This window comes from Calypte anna, chromosome 10 (assembly GCF_003957555.1).
Source record: "Calypte anna isolate BGI_N300 chromosome 10, bCalAnn1_v1.p, whole genome shotgun sequence".
Lineage (NCBI taxonomy): Eukaryota > Metazoa > Chordata > Aves > Apodiformes > Trochilidae > Calypte > Calypte anna.
In genome coordinates this window covers 15,714,860-15,734,179 of record NC_044256.1, presented here as the reverse complement: position 1 = coordinate 15,734,179, position 19,320 = coordinate 15,714,860, and the positions used below count along the sequence as shown (strand labels likewise).

At 45.5% G+C, this 19,320-nt stretch overlaps 1 protein-coding gene across 6 annotated transcripts in view; it reads right to left on the bottom strand.

The window, feature by feature from the left end:
* Positions 1-3,234: 3,234 nt before the first annotated feature.
* Positions 3,235-19,320, bottom strand: part of CHD2 (chromodomain helicase DNA binding protein 2) — a 57,012-nt gene continuing 40,926 nt past the window's right edge. For 5 of the 6 annotated variants that reach the window (XM_030456921.1, XM_030456920.1, XM_030456922.1 and 2 more), the window contains 16 exons: positions 18,825-18,998; positions 17,753-17,928; positions 16,228-16,269; positions 15,054-15,193; positions 14,160-14,298; positions 13,874-14,024; positions 12,444-12,566; positions 12,024-12,152; positions 11,206-11,340; positions 9,871-10,005; positions 8,508-8,686; positions 8,216-8,315; positions 7,461-7,677; positions 6,847-7,096; positions 6,481-6,730; positions 3,235-6,207 (listed from right to left, as the gene is read on the bottom strand). In XM_030456921.1, coding sequence (XP_030312781.1) covers positions 6,061-6,207; positions 6,481-6,730; positions 6,847-7,096; positions 7,461-7,677; positions 8,216-8,315; positions 8,508-8,686; positions 9,871-10,005; positions 11,206-11,340; positions 12,024-12,152; positions 12,444-12,566; positions 13,874-14,024; positions 14,160-14,298; positions 15,054-15,193; positions 16,228-16,269; positions 17,753-17,928; positions 18,825-18,998 — 2,487 coding nt within the window. In that variant the 3' untranslated portion in view covers positions 3,235-6,060. Of the gene's footprint in view, positions 6,731-6,846; positions 7,097-7,460; positions 7,678-8,215; positions 8,316-8,507; positions 8,687-9,870; positions 10,006-11,205; positions 11,341-12,023; positions 12,153-12,443; positions 12,567-13,873; positions 14,025-14,159; positions 14,299-15,053; positions 15,194-16,227; positions 16,270-17,752; positions 17,929-18,824; positions 18,999-19,320 lie in introns of all 6 variants that reach the window. The other variant, XM_008495770.2, reaches the window with a different exon arrangement.

Genomic DNA, 19,320 nt, shown 5'->3' with positions numbered 1-19,320 from the left:
AAATTTGTCACTGGATAAGAGGAAACATTTGTTTTTTGCTGTGTTACTGCAAAGGTAATGGCAAAGCATCCCTCTGCAGATACAAATTTTATTGAAAGCAGTCTTAGCTGGCTGAGCCACAGCCAGCCAGCCACAGCCAACAGCCAACAAGTCAATACTTCTCTTAAGACCTCCCTTTCCTATAAAGCAATCACCCCACAGCATAATATGCTATGATTATTTTCCAGCCAATAAAAATCTATTTGATAATGTGGCTGTCCCACTGTCCAGGTGAGCGCTCCAGTGGTGTCTGACTGTTTTATGTTGGTTGGGGTATCCCTATTTTAAAAGCAAACAGTGAAGCACTTTATTTTGGTTGTGTTTGACCCAGTCCTGGTTAAAGGTGAAGTGTGGCCAAGAAAGACCCAATACTTGGAAATAATTAAAAAAAAAAAGAAAAAGTAGGCAAAGGGGGTAATTATGAGAATGCCCCCCTGCACCTCTCTGCATTGAGACCCACGGGAGGGTCACCGCGTGTATATACTGTAAATTATTTATTGAGAGAAATGCAAGTAAAGTCTGAGGTTTTTTTGACAATAAATGAGTGGGTCTCATTTTGTTCCTGTGTGTTGGATGATGCCGTTTGCCAGGCAGGATGTGAATGCCGAGCCTCCCTGGGAAAGGAGATGTGAAGTGATAGTGGCCAAGCTGGTCCTGTCACCCTTCCCCTGCTCTTTCATCCCAGCAGCTGGAATATGCAGCCTGATAATTTCCTCTTGCTAAGATCTCCCCTTTCTTGGGTATTGTTCTTGGCCCCAGTTGGGTCTCTTACTGCCCTCTAATGAGGGAAACCCAGACTGCATTTTTTTTTTTTAACTCCTTTTTTGAAAAGCTGGGCTCAGGAGAGGACACCAGCACCAACTGAAAACACATTGTTTGAGCAAATTCATGCAAAAACACCCAGCACCAGAGATCTGAGACCTGATCTCCACCTTGCTTCAGAGCCCTAAAGAACTGGCAGCATTCAGAAAGAGCCAAATCTCCCTCTGCCACAATTTGCACCAACTCTTAAGAGCTTGGCTTTAGTCATATCTGCAAAGTCATACATAAAAACTGCCCAGAGCACAAGGGATTAGAGGGTCTCCCTCACTGCTCTGCCTGGACGTCACCAGTGGTCCCCTGCTCATCAGCCTCAGAGCATCATCTCCTGGTCAAAGTGCTGATGTAAGGGAATGGTGTGATTAAGGTGCCTCAGTCCTCATAAACCATGTGAAATACTGAAGCTTCCCCAGGATGTGAACGTGAAAGGCAGAGACCATGCAGGGACACAGGAGCAACGGTGGCAATAATGACCCTATGGCATCTTGAAGAAGTTTAAATTAATCTCTAAGTCATGCTGCATGGTGAGGACACATCCCCAGCCCCATCCTACCCCTGGGATGCACATCATCAGCCTGGGGTTGATGGCTGCTCAGGCCCCACAGCCCCTTCACAGGCGGTTTTAAGCCCCATTTTGGCAGCCCCATTACCCAGCCTCAGGGCTGGAGCCGTGGCTGAGCTGTGACTTCCACCCACTCGGGGACATCTCAGCCACCCCACATCCACCCTGCACACCCTGGGAGAACCTACTCACAGCTGCAGAGTGGTCACCAAAAAAAGCGGGTTTCTTGCTGGGAACTGGCTGCCCTTCAGAGGGTCCCCACTGGTGTGGTGTGAAGCACAAAGTAGGGGATTCTCAGCCTCCCTGTCCCCTCGCTGGGGTGGGCATGAGGCACAACTGCTTTGCCGAGCAGCTTGGGCAATGGGTGTCCTGAGAAAAGCCACCAGCAGCCATCACGGCTCCAGCAGGCACCATGTTGACACAGCACAGTCTATGCCAGCATCCTGGCATGGCCACAGGTGCTCTTTTACCCCCAGCTCCCCACCTGCTCTGCAGAATCCGCATCCATCGGGTGCTGTGCAGAGCCCTGGAGCCCTCTCCTGAGTTGGCCCTGCCACAGGGAGCCCTCAGGCACTCATCCCTGCCAGCATTGAGACGAGGTTGTGGAGATATTTGTATACATTTGTAGTTTTTGCTCTTCATCCCATATGTTACGGCCTTTCCACTGCTGTAGTACATGTTTCCAGTTACCAACTGCTAAGTCTCTCGTCCTTTTGTCTTCCCCTTTAGCAGGGTTGAGGTGGAGGTAATAGGGAATAATTCAGTCCTCTGGGTTTTTGGTCTGCTCAAAATGCTGAGCTGGGATGCCAGTGTCCCCCAGCATCGCTGTGCCCTTATCCTTACCTGCTCCTGTTCCTCAGTCTCTGCTTCTCCAGCTTTCCTGTGGACAAGAGAGGAGTCAGTGCTGAATTTTAAAAAAATCATCCGGGACAGGGACACCCAGACCAGCTCCCCATAGTCCCTGTGCCTCCCTCCAGCCAAGCCTCCTCTCTCCCTGCCACAGCCAGCCCCAGTCACTTTTTCCATTAGAAAATCCATTTTTCAGGAGCATATAACTCAGCTGTGAAATCACTCTTAGCTGAAACTTGGCTCAGCAGCAGAGAAGCCGGGAAGGGCTGGACCCAGTCGCTACAGGTGTGAAAAACCCTTTTTACAATAAGCATGTATAACTTGGGAGCAATCTTTTCAAGACCTGCATCTTTTTATTTTTTGCTGTGTGGGCCTTGGTGAATGAGTGGAGGGGAAAGACCAAAGCAAAGCAGCCAGCAGGATACCATCCCATCCCACCTGAGGAGAGGCACATACTGCCCAAGAGGTGCTGGGGACAGAGCTGAGAACTACTCTCATGAAACAGGAGAACACTTCTCCTAGAGAAGGAAAAATTCTCCTCAAAATGGGTCAGAAAAGCCTCCACAGCCCGAGAGATCCAGAAAAGGCAGAGCATTGGTCCCATTCCCAGTGAATCCTGATGGGAAGGAGTGAGAAAACGCACGACTTCTCCAGATCAGGTGGAAATTCCCATCCAAAGGAGTTTCCAAGTCTATCACCACAAACTGCAAAACTATGTAAAACAGCCAAGAAGAACATGCTTATTCCTGCAGAGTGAAAACACCCATCCCAGCATTCCCGTGGCTGGCATGAAAGGACCCTGTGATCCCCTACCAACTCCCATTTTAGGGCACTTACCCTCTGCTGTCCCCAGACAGCCACCATACTGAGGGGCTGCGGGACCTCCCTCCCCAACTCACCATCCTGGCACAGTGCTGAAAACCTCAGGAACACCTTTTAATATACAAGAATCAAAAGTACAGCAGTTTTACAATGTAGGAAAATTTAATACATACTATATAAACAACATATTTACATCAGAAATCACTAGGACAGTGGCATTTTTTCACAAATATAAATTAATATTAATTACTGTTTTTAGTCAACAGGTTTAAAAGTCCACATTTTTACAGTAAGAGTTCTTCTCTCCCCAGAGGGGAGGCGGAGGTCAGGAGGAAACGGGTGAAAGCAGAATAATATTTTTGTGTGGATCAGTTACTGTTCACGTACAGATGTCATAGCACTGCTCAGCTGGGCATCACACCGCCTGTCCACAGCAGGTTTTGGTCTGCAGGACTTGCATCATGTGAATTCACAGCTTTACACCATTTCCAAAGGGATCAGGCTAAAAAACTCTTTGTTTTAAAAATAAAAACCCAGCAAGTTGCTACTTCTTCCTGCAAAGAGGCTAATGGGAATCCTGCAGCTGGTTCAGAAGGAAGAGCTGTACCCAATGTTGACACAACACAGTGAAATTTATGGCTGTGGACCTGTCCCCTCTGATCCCACTCAAATCCAAGTGACTGAGTCTGGTTCTGGTCCCTTTTGAGAGGACAAAAAAAATTAATGCATGCGTGTGTGTGTGTGTGTGTGTGGTTGGGGAGGACTTTCCCAAAATCTAGTTCTCCAGCTTCATTAAAGCCAAAAGCAGTGAAGATCCATCCAACCACTGTAAGTGAAAAAACTATGTGACTTCAGGATCAGGCTGAAAAGTAACAGCTGGGAAAGCTCATCCATGGATATGGGTAAAGCTTTTACTGTTTCACAAGGAAGCCCCAACCAACCTCATACCTGGAACAAGCAGAAACCCCCACATCTGGACATAAAAAAAGCCTCTTGCTAGGGTTCAGTTTCCTGCACCAACTTATACTGGTCTGGCCAGTACTGCCTTCTGCTACAAGTGTATGGCACAAACTCACTATCATGATAGCACCGCTTGGTGAATAAAAAGAGCAATTCTCTTTGCCCCTCTGAGGTTCTTCCATTTTCACATTAAAAGCTAATACCTCTGAAAAGAAAGGACCTCTTTGTTGAATACCACAGCAAGTGTGCCTACAGTCACAGCTTAGTGAGAAACACTGCAGAAATGTGTTCTCTCAACACCTCCCATCACCTGGCAGCTCCAAGGGGGACTGTGGAAGACTTACCTGCACCTCCTCCTGCACAGGTAAACACTAGCATAACACTTTCTTGGGGTGCTACAGTGCCCCTAAGGAAGCAAAACTACCCTGCATATGCTGAAAATTTTGCAAATTAAAACCAAAAAGGAGAGCAAAACACTTCCCGTGTGCCCTGTTAAAGCAGCAGGCTCAGAAAGGAGTGAGTGACAGCAGCAGATTTCAAGGGATGCACTGCACAGAGGGGGACACAGGGGTATTAGTGTTGCTTTGTGTGTGCCTTCCAAGGCACTGGCTGGAGTCAGGAAGCCAGCCCTGAACACCTATTTCCCCTCAGTCTCTCAGGAAAAGGACATCACAGCTTATTAGGGTTAGATACTGGCACCTGAACAGGAGGTTCAGTTTCTGTCCCCAACCAAGAAGAGGAGTCTGGAACAGCCTGGTCTTTAATACTGAACTCTGGGAGATGACACATCCCCAGACACCATACTCTGGGCAGCCGGCTGCTGAGAGAGCTTTGTGGTCTCCAGGGATGTGACTCCATGAACAGTGACAGAGGACCTCAAAAATAATCACTCAAGCCACTTCTGGTCAGCAGTCTGTGTGCAATGCCTCTCACCATGCCAGTCTCCAGCCTGGACTCTGTTCCGATCATACACTGACTAAAAATACTTGGAAGAAGTGTTTGTCCTGAAGTCCACTGAGCTGAACTACAGACTCTTTTCCCTCAGCCATGCTGGGCTCCTAAGACATCTGCTCTAAGGATTTTTAAGAACCAGTCCTGAATTCTTCATTCTTTCCCTGCTCACTTAGGGGCTAACTCCTCAGGGTCACTTCCAATTTATACAGACAAAAGATTGTTCAGTGCTGGTACTTTTTAGCAATTCAGAGTTACTGCTGACTACTGGAATAGTGGCAGGAAGGTGACCATTTGCATCAGCCCACTGGATTCCTATTTAAGACTGGTCTACCATCCTTTATCCTTTGGCTGCAGTAAAGGTTTGTGATCACTTTTACAAAGCCCAGAGAGAAATGACTTGCCTTAAGACCAGAGCACTTCAGTGATAGGGAGATTAGGAGCTTCAGGATCCCCAGACACCCAGAGCTGTCTTTTGACCTTGCAGCTCTCACATAGCATCTGTTAGTTCCTGGACCTTCCAAGCTACCCATGTGTAGAAGAGAAAAGCAGCTCTGTTATAAATTCCAGAGCTCTGTCCACTGGGAAATACTGTTCTCAGCCCAATTTCTTTCCTACTAAATAGAACTGAACTAAGTCAGTGCTAAGGAAGTCTTTTTTTCACAAACTCCAAATCCCCCTGAAGTCAAGATTTGCCAGTTCCAGCCCTGGAGATGAAAGATTCCACACTCCTCTTCTGTTGCAGGGGACACAACAGCAATCAAAGCAGAGCCAGTTTCTTGAAATGGATAAAGACACAGAAATGATAATGTGGTCAGGAAAGCAATGGGTTGTCACCAGCATAGAACTGCTTTGGAGTCACTCTGCAGGGACACCAAGTCCCTCTCTCAACCAAGTCTGGCTGCTGAGGGACTCTCCCATCCCTTCTCGAATGTATCCTGCCATTGCCCTATGCTGGTTACATACAAAGACCAGCCTAACCAGTTTATTCCCAATCCCAAAGCAGCATCTATCATGTAACATCAAGTCAGAGCAGGCACACAGCCTTCTGCACAATCCTAAGCAGCATCAATCTGCCTCCTCGGTTTGGGGAAAACACTGGTTGAGGAAAATTCTCTTGGGTCCATTAAACAGGGGAAAACAAGAACAACAATAGAACAGAACAAGTCAACAAGGCTGGTTCCAACATTCAATGTTAAAAGAGGGGAAAAGAAACAAGAATCCAAACCAGAACAAAGAAGTAGGGAAAGTCTTCCTCCACCTACTCTCCCAAAATCCTCCTTGACGCAGCAAAATGATAGCAGCATGTTCAGAGTTGCTGGCTTGGAGACACCAGCTGCTGTTGCATCAAAACAAATATTTTTAGATGTGCACTTTTCCCCTCTCGGTCCCTTTTATGCTTTCCGAATGTTCCAGTTATAATCTGGATTGTTTTTCTGTTCTAATGACCTATCCAGAGGTGACCTGTGATCAAGAGGTGACTTGGAATCGTGGGGGGATTTCTGAGAGGGAGGCGAGCGAGGGTCCGACCCTGCTGGATGAGGTGGAGGGAGAGGCTGTTTGTAATCTCCAGATTTGTCTGTGTGGAAGGACCGGTAATGGTCTGAAGGTCCTTGGCCATGGTATCCCATGGGTGGCCTGTGATCAGACATCCGTCGGAAATCCTGCTGGTGATAGTTCTGAGGCCTGAACTCATCGGATCGTCGACGCTTGGAGTCGTGGTGGTGCCTGCGGGGAGAAAACCAATGGATGGAGATCAATTCCCCAAGGAAAAACCTGCCCACTTGCAGCCAGGTGCTTCAGTGCCAATCCCTCCCAGCATGAGATGGAAGGGAATTAATTACCTGTCATAATAATCTCGGTGGCCTCTATGGTCTCTGTCACTGTTGTACTGTTCATACGGCCTCTTGCGGGAGAGGTTATTTGGTCTGTAGTTCCCAGAGCTTCTGTGGGGCTCTCCACGAGATCTCCGGTCCCCGTAGTGGTGGTCCTTGTACCAGTGCTGCTCATACTGGTGATGCCGCTCCCCACCCCACATCTGGTTGCTGTTGCCACCATAGTTGAACTTCCGATCCCTCTGCCAATCTCCTCGGTCTGCAACAAGGAAAGCACCAGTCAGTGTCCTTCATGCTTTAATTTAAGCCCATTACTGTGCTGGATTCTCAACAACTCATAAATATTGCTGTCTCACTTGAACTTTCTCCTCCTCTGTGGGCCTAATTTTATTCTAAGAATTTTTTAAATATTATTCTACCAAATCTTGTTCTGCCCTGTTTTTTAACTCCTTTCATCACCGTGCCATGGTGTTTTCTATTTCAGCAACAAGGACAGTGATAAATTATGTCCCATCCCATCACCTTTAAACGTGACCAGCTGCAAGCTCCAGAAGGATCTGTGCCCAAGACCAAACAGCTGCTAGGTTAGCAGGGATGGTTTCTCCTGGCTTGCCAATACTCACCTGTGTTGCTGAAATGTCTCTTGTTTGGATGGCCATAGTTGTCACGTGGATGCCCATGCATCTGCTGTTGGGTGTGGGAAGGGGGCAAGTGGATCTTCTGGGAATGAGGATTGTGAGGCACATGAGACTGGGACATCACAGAATCACGGCTGGAGCCTGAGGGCTCTGGGCGGAACGGCTTCTTCATGCTGGACATGTCCTCCTTCTTCTTCTGCTCCTGCAAGGTAGAAGAGAGGGCTACAGCTCAACTGTTCTTCCACCAACACATCAAGATTATGCAAGCAATCACCTTGTCTGTCAGGCTCTGGATTTTTCTGCAGCCTACCCACACTGTGGGCCACCTAATTCTTTGAGGACTTTGTGACCCAGCTGTGCTCAGGCATTTTATGGATAGCAAAGGTACAAATATGATGGAGGACAGGCAAGGTTTTGTCCCTTGTGGCTCTGCTTCTGCATCCTATCTCCATAGAACAGCACTCCCAGGCTTTTAGCTCTAGAGGTCAACTCAACACCAGATGTCACACCAAGCACCACACTTTCTTGGTTAGAACAGCCAGAAGTGACCAGTGTTGTTAGGTGAAGGGAGAAATGCCACATGAAACAGGAAGCAAATGCAATCAGACTGTTTAGATGTTAAGAAAACCACATACTGACAACATGTAATAAAACCCACAATAAGAGGCAGAAAGTACTAACAGTTGAAGTGTGACAACTTTTAAAGATAGTAACCAGAGGGAAGGCACTTCAGATCTCACCTCCTCTTCCTGTGACCTTTTCTTGTGAGCCATCTTGTAGAGTTTGTGCAGTTTTCTGGCATCAAATTCTGTGAATTTTGACACAAATATCCATAGGTTCCTAGAAGGACATGAATATTTTCTGTTAATTGATACATCAGCAGTCTAACTGCCAACTGCTTTCAAAACCAACATCCAATCACTTTTACCCTCTCTGGAAAACAGTTTCAACCCAGCTCTGGAGAGAATGATCTGGAGAGCAATAATGAAGTTCTTCAAAATAAAGAGCCATAGAAACCAAAATATCATTCACCTTCTCCATAGCTTGATATGATCCTGGTCAGTGTAGGCTTTAAGGCACTCAGAGATTCGGTCACCAATTTTTAGGAGGCAGTTGCGTGTGTGCTCCAGCTGTTCTTGAACTGTCAGTCCCTTATCAGGCTTGTCGAGTTGCTTCAGTGCTTTCTTGACTGGTCTCATCCTTTCCTTGCACTTCAAAAAGCAACAGAGACCAGAAAGTGATTAGACACAGGGCTCAACACTGTTCCTTTGCTAATCAGACAGAGCTGGAAGAAGTTTATTAGCATGAGGTAGTAACTTTATCTGAGCATGAGACACAGAGAAATCAGTTACAAAAATAACAATTTATTAGACATGCTGCAAAAAATAACCAGGAAAAGATGGGACCCTCCCAACCTCCTCTACTGTCCCCTTTTAGAGGGGAACAATACAAACCATAAGAGCACAGTGTTTGCTCTCCCACTGATCCCAAGGCAGGCAGGGAAGCATAACTGAGATCCCAGTGGAATAAGAGGTCCCTCAACAGCCTCCCTGTCCATCCCCATCTGGGGCTACTTTAATCTATTGCTTTTGCCAAAAACTGAAAAGAGATAAAAAGAAAGCACCATCTTTTTTTCAGCTGTGCACATCACTGTGCACAGACAGTAAATCAGACAAGTTTTCACTGCCTGACTGCAACACGGAGGGAGAGTTAAATAAAAAACCAGACAAAAATAACACAGGACCCACAAGCAAACGCACAGATTTGCATTTAAAGACCTGTTTTTAAAAATGGCACTTCAACACCTCCCAGTGCAAGTCAGGCTAAGGAGAATGGCATGACAACTTTTACTGAAAGCCTGTTTTTACACTTTGTCACAGCTTGGCAGTTTGGGCGGGCCAAAAACCCAGAGGACAGAATTATTCTTTGTTACCTCCCTCTCCCAAAGGGAAGATAGAAAGGGAATAAGGATGAGGGACTTAGTGTTGGAAATAAAAAAAAAAATGTTAAAAGATTTACTGCAACAGAGGAAAAGCCGTAACATTTGGGATAAAAGTAAGAAATACAAATGCATACAAATATCTCCACAACCTGCTCTTGATGCTGGCAGGGATGGGTGCCTGAGGGCTGACTCAGGAGAGGGCTCCAGGGCTCTGCCCAGCACCCGATGGATGCGGATTCTGAAGAGCAGGTGGGGAGCTGGGGGTGAAGGAGCGCAGGGAACAGCAGCGAAGCAGAGAGTGGGAAGAGAGAGGAGGGGCTGGGGTCTGCCTGAGCTTGATGGATTCTGGGCAGGGAACAGACTCTGTCTTAACAGTGCAATTGCTTGATGAGAATCAGGAGCTGAAGGAGTTTTGAGGTTTCTGCCTTCCCACCTCCCGAGGAAAATACTCACTATGCTGAATGTTTCTTGGTCCAGATCATCATCCTCATCTTCTCCAATGGGGATTGGTTCACTCCCTGCAGTAATGTGGACTGGACCTTGTGATCTCTTCACTTTACTTCCAGATTTGGCTTCACTACCTTTAGGCTTTATAAGGACAAATTACACACATCACATGATGAGCCAGACTGCAGGATCCCAAGTGATCCAACTAACAACCTCCACACTATTGTTACTGGCAGTTGTTAAACCCTGGGCATTGCTCCTACAACCTCCCTCCACAGATCTCAAACTTCTCAGCTTCAATGCCTCTCTTTAGCTTTACGTCATCCCTGAGGGAGTAGAAAGAAGTCAGAGGCAACATTTTGGACTTGAATACTTATGGAAAGGAAACTAATGCTGAAGACTTGGAAGAGAGGTTAAGCTAAAGTTTATCTATTCCTTGCAAAAGACAGAGCTCAGAGTAGTCTCATGTCTACAAGGATGTGCAACTTCATCTGATTGTCTCTAGTCCTCAGACCCTCTGGAAAGCAATCTCCAATCATGGTCTGTTAGTGTAAATTTTGATTTATATGACTTAGTTGCAGTCGAAGCACTTTAGAGTCAAAACCATAAAAAAAAAAATCACTGGAAAGGAAATTTCCCTCAACATATGCGACTAAACTTCTTGGCTTGCACTTATGACCTCAGTGTCAAAACAAACTGAGTATGCAGTACATACCTGTTCTTTGTACAGGTACTTCAGGTCATTATTATAGAACTTTTAACTTCTCTTGCAATTTGAACCCAGCCTCAAGGCAGTTGTACCCAGAATTCAAGGGACATTTTAGTCCACAACATACCATTGATGTTGAAACACTCATCCTGGTGAGTCCTGAACAGCAGTGAGGACAACATACAGTCTTGACAGTGTGGACAGTTGGGTTATTTGGGGTGAGTTTAAATTAAAGGGGAATACAGACAAGGAGCTGCCAACTCCATGATAAATCACAAGTGAAGATAACTTTGATCTGAGCACTCCAGGTTCTTCCCCCTTTCTTCCTTAAAATCAGCTATTTGGCCATACTGCTGTCACAGGGACATCTGTACTTTAAAGGCAGCCTAACAAAATAGCTTCCCTTTTTTTTCACATTCCATCAAGCTTTAGGATATATTGCCTTTTCTATTTTTATTACAATTGTTCACAGTAAGAATTTGAGAGGGCTGAAAAAGGCATAACACCTTCCCCCACAGTACTTCATTGATGCCTCCTCACACAGGGCTTCTAATGAATTCTAAGTTGCATTGCTTGCCTTTCTGCTCAGACATTTTCCTCTCTCTTAAACTGCTCCTGGGAGTACCACATACCTTCTCTTTCTTCTCTTTCGTCTTCTTTTTCTCTTTTTCACTTTCCTTTTCCTTCTTACTGGTTGTCTGTTTTTCCTTGTTTTCTTTGTTCTCTCTCTTCCTCTTCTTTGCTGGGCTCTTTTCCAATCCATCCTCCTAGAAAAGCAGTCAGAGCACCATGTTGAAGTCCTTCCCCTCACCTCTATTTTCTGGTGTAAGCCCCGCCTAACCAGCTGCAATCCACCCAACCTTGACAAAAAGGTATTAAAAAACCAGATGAACCCCAATCTGTAACCAGCTGCCAAACTGCAGATAAACACTGCCTTCCTATGCCAGCTGTGCTCGAGAACACTCAGCCCCTAAGTTAGATACTGATCAGCACAGGAACAAAAAACCTTAGACTACAAGCCAAGCCACTCAAAAGGCAGAAGGTTTTCTAAGCAACAGCATGACCTTGGTAAACTCCAGCTTCACCACTGGCTGACGTACTGAAAAGGAGAGGGAAACAATTCTTCTTTCTCTCCTTTATAAGGGCATCACAATTTGTCCTGAGATAACCTTTCCTCCAAGTCAGGAATGAGGATGTGTGTGGCCATTCTAGGCTCTCCCTAAACACTTGTAGTACAAACATAAAAAAGCAGGTGGGAAAGGCCCTTCTTTCAGCCTGACAGCTGTACAGATGTTGTTGTACATTTGTCAGTATCCTGGGGGGATGCACTCTGTAGATCCCTGCTGATTCCCCAGGGCATTTGCTAGGGGTGCATCCCAAGGGGAGTTTCTGCAGTAGCAATGCAGCTCAAGGGAACCTGGAAAAGCTGCTGTCCACCAAGCTGGCTTACCTTGACTTCACCTTCTTCTGACTGGTTGTCTGAGTGCCGAGGAGGGGAGAGTTCATTCCCATGCTCATCTTTGACTTTAGGAGTCTTGTTCTCTTTCTTTACTCGTGGTTTCCTCTTCTTTAGCTTGCCCTGGTGAAAACACAGAACAAATCAGGGCAAGCAAATAGCTACAGCTACTTATCTCCTGAACATCCTGCAAACAGATGCAGGTCCTGCAGGGTGGCAGGAAGCCTGATGAGCCTGAGTTCTTCAGAAAGTGCAAAAATTATCTGTCCCTTGCTAAACTTAATTTCAGTATAACAATGAAATCAGACAATAGACAGGTCCATATTCTTTCATGCAGATGATGCTCAGGCTATCTCCTGCCACCAGCCAACCCACTCATCTCCAAACCCCTAGAATCAAACAGTTACATCTCACCTCTTCCCCATCTTTCATGTTTTCTTTCTTGTCCAGATCTTTCTTCAGCAGTTTCAGTAGATAATCAACTCGGGTCTGGAGCTGTTTTCCCTGAGGTTTCTTATCTGTCTCAACAGGTAGAATCTTTGATAAAGAAGAAAAAAAAAATACACCCACATGCATCGCTCAAACCTTGAGAAAAAAAGAGACATACAAGCAGAAGTCCTTCCAGGCTCAGCAAAGAGATGGAGATGCTGGACCTTCTGGAGGAACAAGAAGGTTCAATTATTTCTTCCAGCTCTCACAAGGACTCTCCTTGTCTAGCCAAAAGCAAAGCTCTGAGCAAGCATCCCTTTCCTTGGCCTTTTGCAGAAGTGAAAGGACCCCAGTGCAACTTCCTAGATTCTCCAAGACCTTTCTCCTCAGTGCACAAAAAGAATAAAAAGAGCTTTGCAAAACCATTTGGGACCTTGAACTGCAAAGCTGAGTCAACTCTCCTTGATATAGCAGATTTGTTTGTGACAGCCTTGTGGCAGCAGGCTGGTCCCCTCTGGTAACCTAAGGCATTGCCACAGCAATGACACAGTTGCAGAATTTTTAACAGAAAACAAGGCTGCAAGGTGCCACTTCATGGAGGAGATGCCTCAGCTTCCTAACTAGGCTAACTTTATAGGAAATGGGGTGGTGAGTCTAAGGCAGCTGTTTCCATTGCAAAATGCCTTTCTGAACTTCATGCAGGAGCCCTCTTGGCCATTGACTGATCTCTGCTAAAAAAACTACCAGGGAAGTCATGGGAATAGAGCATACAGACAAGCAAAGCTGGGATAGAGATTCTCAATGTTCCTCAGCCCTGTGCTGCAGTTTTCTCTCCTTCCATTCTCCTGACAATGGGTGGCGGCTTATTTTTAACCTGGATCATTTCAATATGGCCCCCATAAAGAGTCCTTCTGGGAATGATTGGAACAGAGGAAATAGATGGAGGCTTTCCAACTGGCTTTGCTGCCAGAGCCAGTCATGTAACTATACCCTCAAAGCTAACACAGACCAGTCTTGACATAAGCAGTGTCAAATCTGTGAAAAATTATTTCCACGCAGAAACTGGGACTCATCTTGTGAGATGCTCAAAGAAATACCAAGTCATGATCATCCAATGCACCCTGCTCCATCCTCTGCATGTAACCACACATGTCAACATTACCATTTTCTTCCTGCATCATTTTACTGTGGTTCATCTGGTACTGCTCAGAGAAAATTTACTGCCAATCAAGTAACACAACTCTGCTTTCCATCAAGCATGTAGCATTCCACAGAGGTCACTGTTTTCCTCATTATTATTTATTATTATTTTTGGAGGGGTTACAAACATCAACATCTGTTTCTGAAGTAAATCAAGCGTGTTCTCTCTGAGGACTGCCACAGACCCAATGGAAGCAACAAGCAAACCAACCTACCTTATCAGATAACTTCAGTTCCGGGTCTGTTTTAATCAGCTCCCAGTTTCCATAACCATGCTCATAAATTCCCACTAACAAGCGGGAATCTTCCTCCACTCCCCAGTCTACATCAAAATGGGCAGCTTTGACACGGCACGTCAGGCGGTACCTGAAGGCATTTCAAAACATGAGCTACTTTTAATGCTGCAGAGGGTAAAGCAAATCTACACATCTAAACTCTTTTAAGTTACAATTTCTCAATTCTCTGAGCCTCTCCCTGCATTGCCTGCTCAGCCAAACTCACTTCTTTCTTTCTTCTGGGTCCGCGGGAATGGATTTGTGAAGCATTTCAAACTCCTCTTCATGCTGGATGATGGATTTCACATTGACTTGGACACCAGAAATCTTGATAGTAGGACCTCTTCTTTTTCCAGGTCCTTTGCCTGCTCAACAATAAAACACAGCCATTATGAGAACTCTAACAAATAAAGAAATGCCTCTGTAAAAAACCCAAAAGGTCTAGCCACAGAGATCAAGACCTTTTCCACAAACTCTTATTTAAACAAAAGGCTGTTTGTTAAGGCACGCCCCCAAAACAACTTCTCTTTCACTAATTCACTAAAATCTGCAATTTAAACACCTCCCAGAATCATTTTCTTAAATACACATCTAAGTACACAGGAGCTGCTGCTCTGATAGTTTTGCTCAGATGCAACAGGCAGAGACCCAGCAGGAAACCCAGCCCAGACCCCTGTATCTCCAAACCAACAGCACAGAACAGCCACACAGAGAGTGCCTGATGATGACAGCTCCAGGAACTGCTGATTGTGGATCTCACTTTACCTTGGTGTACACAGAACTGGTTTGATTCCTAATGCCAGGAGCAATTAAACCATGGTCTGCTTTGCCTTGTGGCTCAGCAGTAAATAAGCTGATGACTTCAGCCTCTCCCTGCAAAACTCGTGTTCAGCAGAAGCCAAATGGTATTCTCCAGTCTAAGCAGAAGACTCAGGGTGAGTCTCTTTTGGTGAGAGCTGCCTGGCAGAAACGGGACAATTTAAGTGTGTGCTTGGTTCTTTGCTTTTAAGTCACAACATGCCATGCCTCCCTGTCAATCAGGGGAATGGTTTTCTTACCAGCTCCATGAAACACACACCAAAAGATAGCAGCATCAGCAGCACAAAACCCTTTTGCTTACCTTCACCTGGATTTTCTTTCAGCTGCTCCTCATATTCTTGCATTGCTGACACACAGCTGTTGTGAATAAGTTCCCCTAAACGTTTCAGATCAGCCACTGACTTATCCACCAGCTCAGCATCCCTCGCAATACACTCCAGCCTGCGGAAGGAGAAAAAAAAAATAGCAAGTTTTCTATCTGATACAGCATATCTGTTTCCAAGTCCCAAGCACAACTGTTTCATAGCTTTTAGTGGTCAATTTTGTACATGGATGAATGTATGAAACCCACACAAGTTGAGTTCATGCAGGACACAAGCCAGTCTTTTAGTCATTTTAGTCTTTTTGAGTCTGTTTTTAGGTCTTAAAGATGTAGTACAAGTGATCCAATCCTTTGGATTTTTTAGTACTAAAACAAAGGTAAGAACTGTCTATCTAGGGCAAAGTAAGCACCCCCTGTGACTGTACAGTGTTCTGTCACTGTTTCCCAGTTCCAAATTAACTCGATTTGATGGTCAAAAGCTGCCATCTGCTGTCCCTGTTGCCTGGCAGAAGTTAGCCAAGGCCCACACGCAAGGCTCATGGTGTTTCACAACAGCAGAGTACAACCAGCTGAAAAAACAGCCATTTGTCAGACAAAATAGGCAGGGATGCTGCCTGCCTCAACTCTGAGACCTTAGCAAGGGCTACAGACTTCCAGAGCCAGCACAAGTGCCCACCTCCTTTCCTTCCTCCCTCCCTCAGGCAGGGACACAGCACTCACACAGGGCTCTGCGGACCCCTGGGGGATCTCCCTACTTCCCTACAAGAGGGATATGGCAGAGAGGGAGATGCTCCACATTCAGTCTGGAAGAGCTTGGCAAGTGCCTTGGGCAGCATTTGCTGTTCAGGCAGCTGCTCCCTCTCTTTTCTAGGCAGAGGGGAAATGCCCCCAGGGCCAGACTCTGCCAGCAGGATGATGATAATGCTGTGTACAGCCTGGTGCCATTACTGCTCTAGCTGCTTTTTTTTGGCCAGCATTCATCAGTGCCCATCAACTGAGACATAAGGGACAGCAGGGCAGTGGCTCCTGGCTGTGTGCTGGCCATGGGGACTGGACCAGACCCCCACAGCAACGTGTGCATGTCCAGGCTTAGAAACACAACATTCTCTCTCCCTGTGATAACCCTCTGGAGCAGGGCCAGGCTGGGACTTACCGTTCAAGAGGGAGTCCAAACTTCTTGTAAGCCTTGATAAACCTAAGCAGAAACAATGAAATAACAAAGTAAGAAAACAGCAACTAAATCAGCAGCCATAAAAAGTGGATCAAGTATCAGAAATACACTTGAGTATATTAATAACAACCTGCCATATTCTCAACCTTGCATTCCCCACTGATTAGCTAAGCATCACTCAGGACTGAGAATCCTAGACCATTAGCCTCCACAAAAGAGTTTTATGACCTCGTCTGGAGAAGAACACAACATTATTGTGAATGTTGGATGTTTGACAGATGGAGGAAAAAAAGAGGAATCTTATAACTGTAGTGTAAAAGATAAATGGAAGAAAGCATTGGCTCACACCCTGTTGATAATTATTAACTTCACTTTCTCCAAACAGAAAAGAGGCATTAATGTCATTGATAATTTTAACACTCAGGCTCTAAGTGTAACAATCCATCAGAGAAAAGACAAGTCTGGTGCAATCCATCACAGAGGTTTGCAGACAGGACTGGTATTTATTTTTATGTCTTATTTTTATTGTGAAAATGACTGCCATGACTGATCCACAACTTCAGGGCAAGACTCAGACACTGTTACTGCAGTTCAACAGTACCATGTGCTGGGAGCAGACCCCATGGCTTCAACTACAGATTATTTCTTACATGAGTGAATTTACTCCTTTTTTATTTTATGCCCTTTCAGCCTCTTCTAAATACCTCTTAAGAGCCTAAATGGTTGCTGTAATTCATGTCACAGCACCTCCCTCCTTCTCTCTTGTTTCATGGCTGGATGTAAGGCAGCTACCACAAGCCAAAAAAGTCTGACCATCTCCTGTTTAAAAAGACATCCAGTCAGAGATGGAGAGAGAGTCAAGGAAAACTCCCAACCTCCTCTTCTGCATCTCTGGCTGAACACTGAGCAGAGTCGTAAGACAAAGACCTTTGTGAAAGGTTCAAGAGTTGGAAGAAGAAAATAATGGTCTGGAATTCAGCTTCCAGCTGACTTCAGGGACATGGTGCAGAAGGGGATACAAAACTGCTGGGATCAAGGGAACAACCAGTGCTTGTCATAGGGTTACTTTGCCAGAGCTTTGCCTTTCACTTAAAAGCTTAAATCAGCAGGACTACTGCCAGAAAAATGTCAGGAAGGCCAGAGTCCTTCCCTTCTCCAGTTTTGTATCTTATGGCACCTAAAACCTTGTACGTAATATAGAATTAGCTCAATATACCTGGCCCAGGAAGGTCAGTTACAACCAGGATTAATTTTAGGAAAGCACCAGCTTCCATGAAGCCTGACTAAAGACAGTCCAGTCCACTCTGCACAGAAATGAATGTTAAAGTCACCAGCTGGAAGCAAATTGAATTATAGAAAGGTGGAGAAGCTGTCCTAATGAATCAGCTCTACTTAACCCACTGGTGTGCTTACCGGTGAACAACTCATGGATTAATCTGGGGGTTTCCCCACCTGCATGGTATTTCTCTGTTTGTTTTCTGAACCTTCTCTCACACTCAGCACTGACCTCCTGATTTCAGCATCAGTAAATCCTTCCACAGTATCTTTTCTAACACTCCGAGGACGCCCCCTGCGCTTTGGTCTCTTCTCGTCGTCGGTATCCTCGGTCTCAGTTTCTGATCCAGATGATCTCTGAAGCCTTCTCTTAGTTTCTGCATCTGATTCACTGTCATTTGTCTGAGCCTGTATGTATCAGAAAAACAGCAGTACAGTTACCAACTGCTAATCTACCTACCTTTCCTGTACCTCTCTTGCAGCAGCACTATTGCATATTGAACACCTTGGTGTGCATTACTCAAGATGCAGAAGCCCATGTCATTAACCCAGAAAGGCTGCACATCCTTGCACATTCCAGCTAGCTAAGACTCTGGTTCTCATCTTCCCTTTAGAGCCTTCCAGCCAGCAGTTTCACAGTTGCCATTTTTATTTACTAAGGTATAAGATACATTACAATACAGTGATTACTGTGGTTTTGTGCCACATTCCCGCAGCCTGTTTTGAAAACCGGGACACCTCAGAAATGAATCTGGAATCATCCAGTATGATGATTCTCTTCAACATTCACTTGAATGTTTTTCCCCAGCTCATCCCAGAGAACAGTTCATAACCCCTTATATTCCCATATCCCAGCATAACCTCCTCTGACAGACTGCTGTATATTGTATTGGGGCAGATCAAATCAACTGAAAAAGGACTAGAGAAGACAACACCTCTTTAGCCTGCAAGAGCAGGGCAAGAGCAGGGCAAGAGCAGCCCAGGAAGCTACAAAGCCCAAGGAAAAGAAACAGCCAGAAAATAGCATAAATTGCAGTAACATCTGCATTCTCTAGTTGGTTATTCCACGCCATGCTCACTCAGGTTCTCTTTATCTTGTCTGCTAGGAGACTTGTATCAAATCCAAAACAGGCCCTCACACTGCTTTGCAAACTGTGAGCCCAATGCCAACAATAAGTCAATGTGCTGCCTGTGGCTTTACTCCTAACCAACTCTGAAGGAAGGAAGGAGCCCTCAGATGGCAAGACAACTTCCCTTTCCCAACTTTAGCTTCCTGCCTCTCAACTCCTTGAGATGGACTGTACCTTTTTAGTTGAGCTCCGGATTCGAGGCAGCATATAGATTTCTTCCAATTCTTTCTGCCTTTCTTCCTCTTCCACCTTTTTCCTCTGCTCTTCTGGAATGATATCATCCCAGTCCTTCTGGGACCGCTCATCCAGCTCTGTCTCTTCCTCCTCCATGGTTGCAAAGTTGGCCACCTTTTATAAACGAAACATTTTTAGAAATTCCCTCCCCTGGCAGGAATACCCCAGAGCTGTCTGCTAAGCCTCAACTTCTTGCCCATAGAAACTTTGCCAACAGTTCCATAACTACTTTATAATTGATCCCTATGTCAGTGCATTCCTGGTCCCTTGCCATGTCTTTGGGCTAACAGCTTTTGAGGAAGTACGTGCAGTTTAAGCAGTACTGCTGAGCCTCTAAGTTATCGGGTTTGTTTCCAAATTTGGTAAATTCTGCATTTTCTTCACAGCCTCCAAAACCATTTATCTGAAATGAAATGAATGCCTAAACATCTCCCCA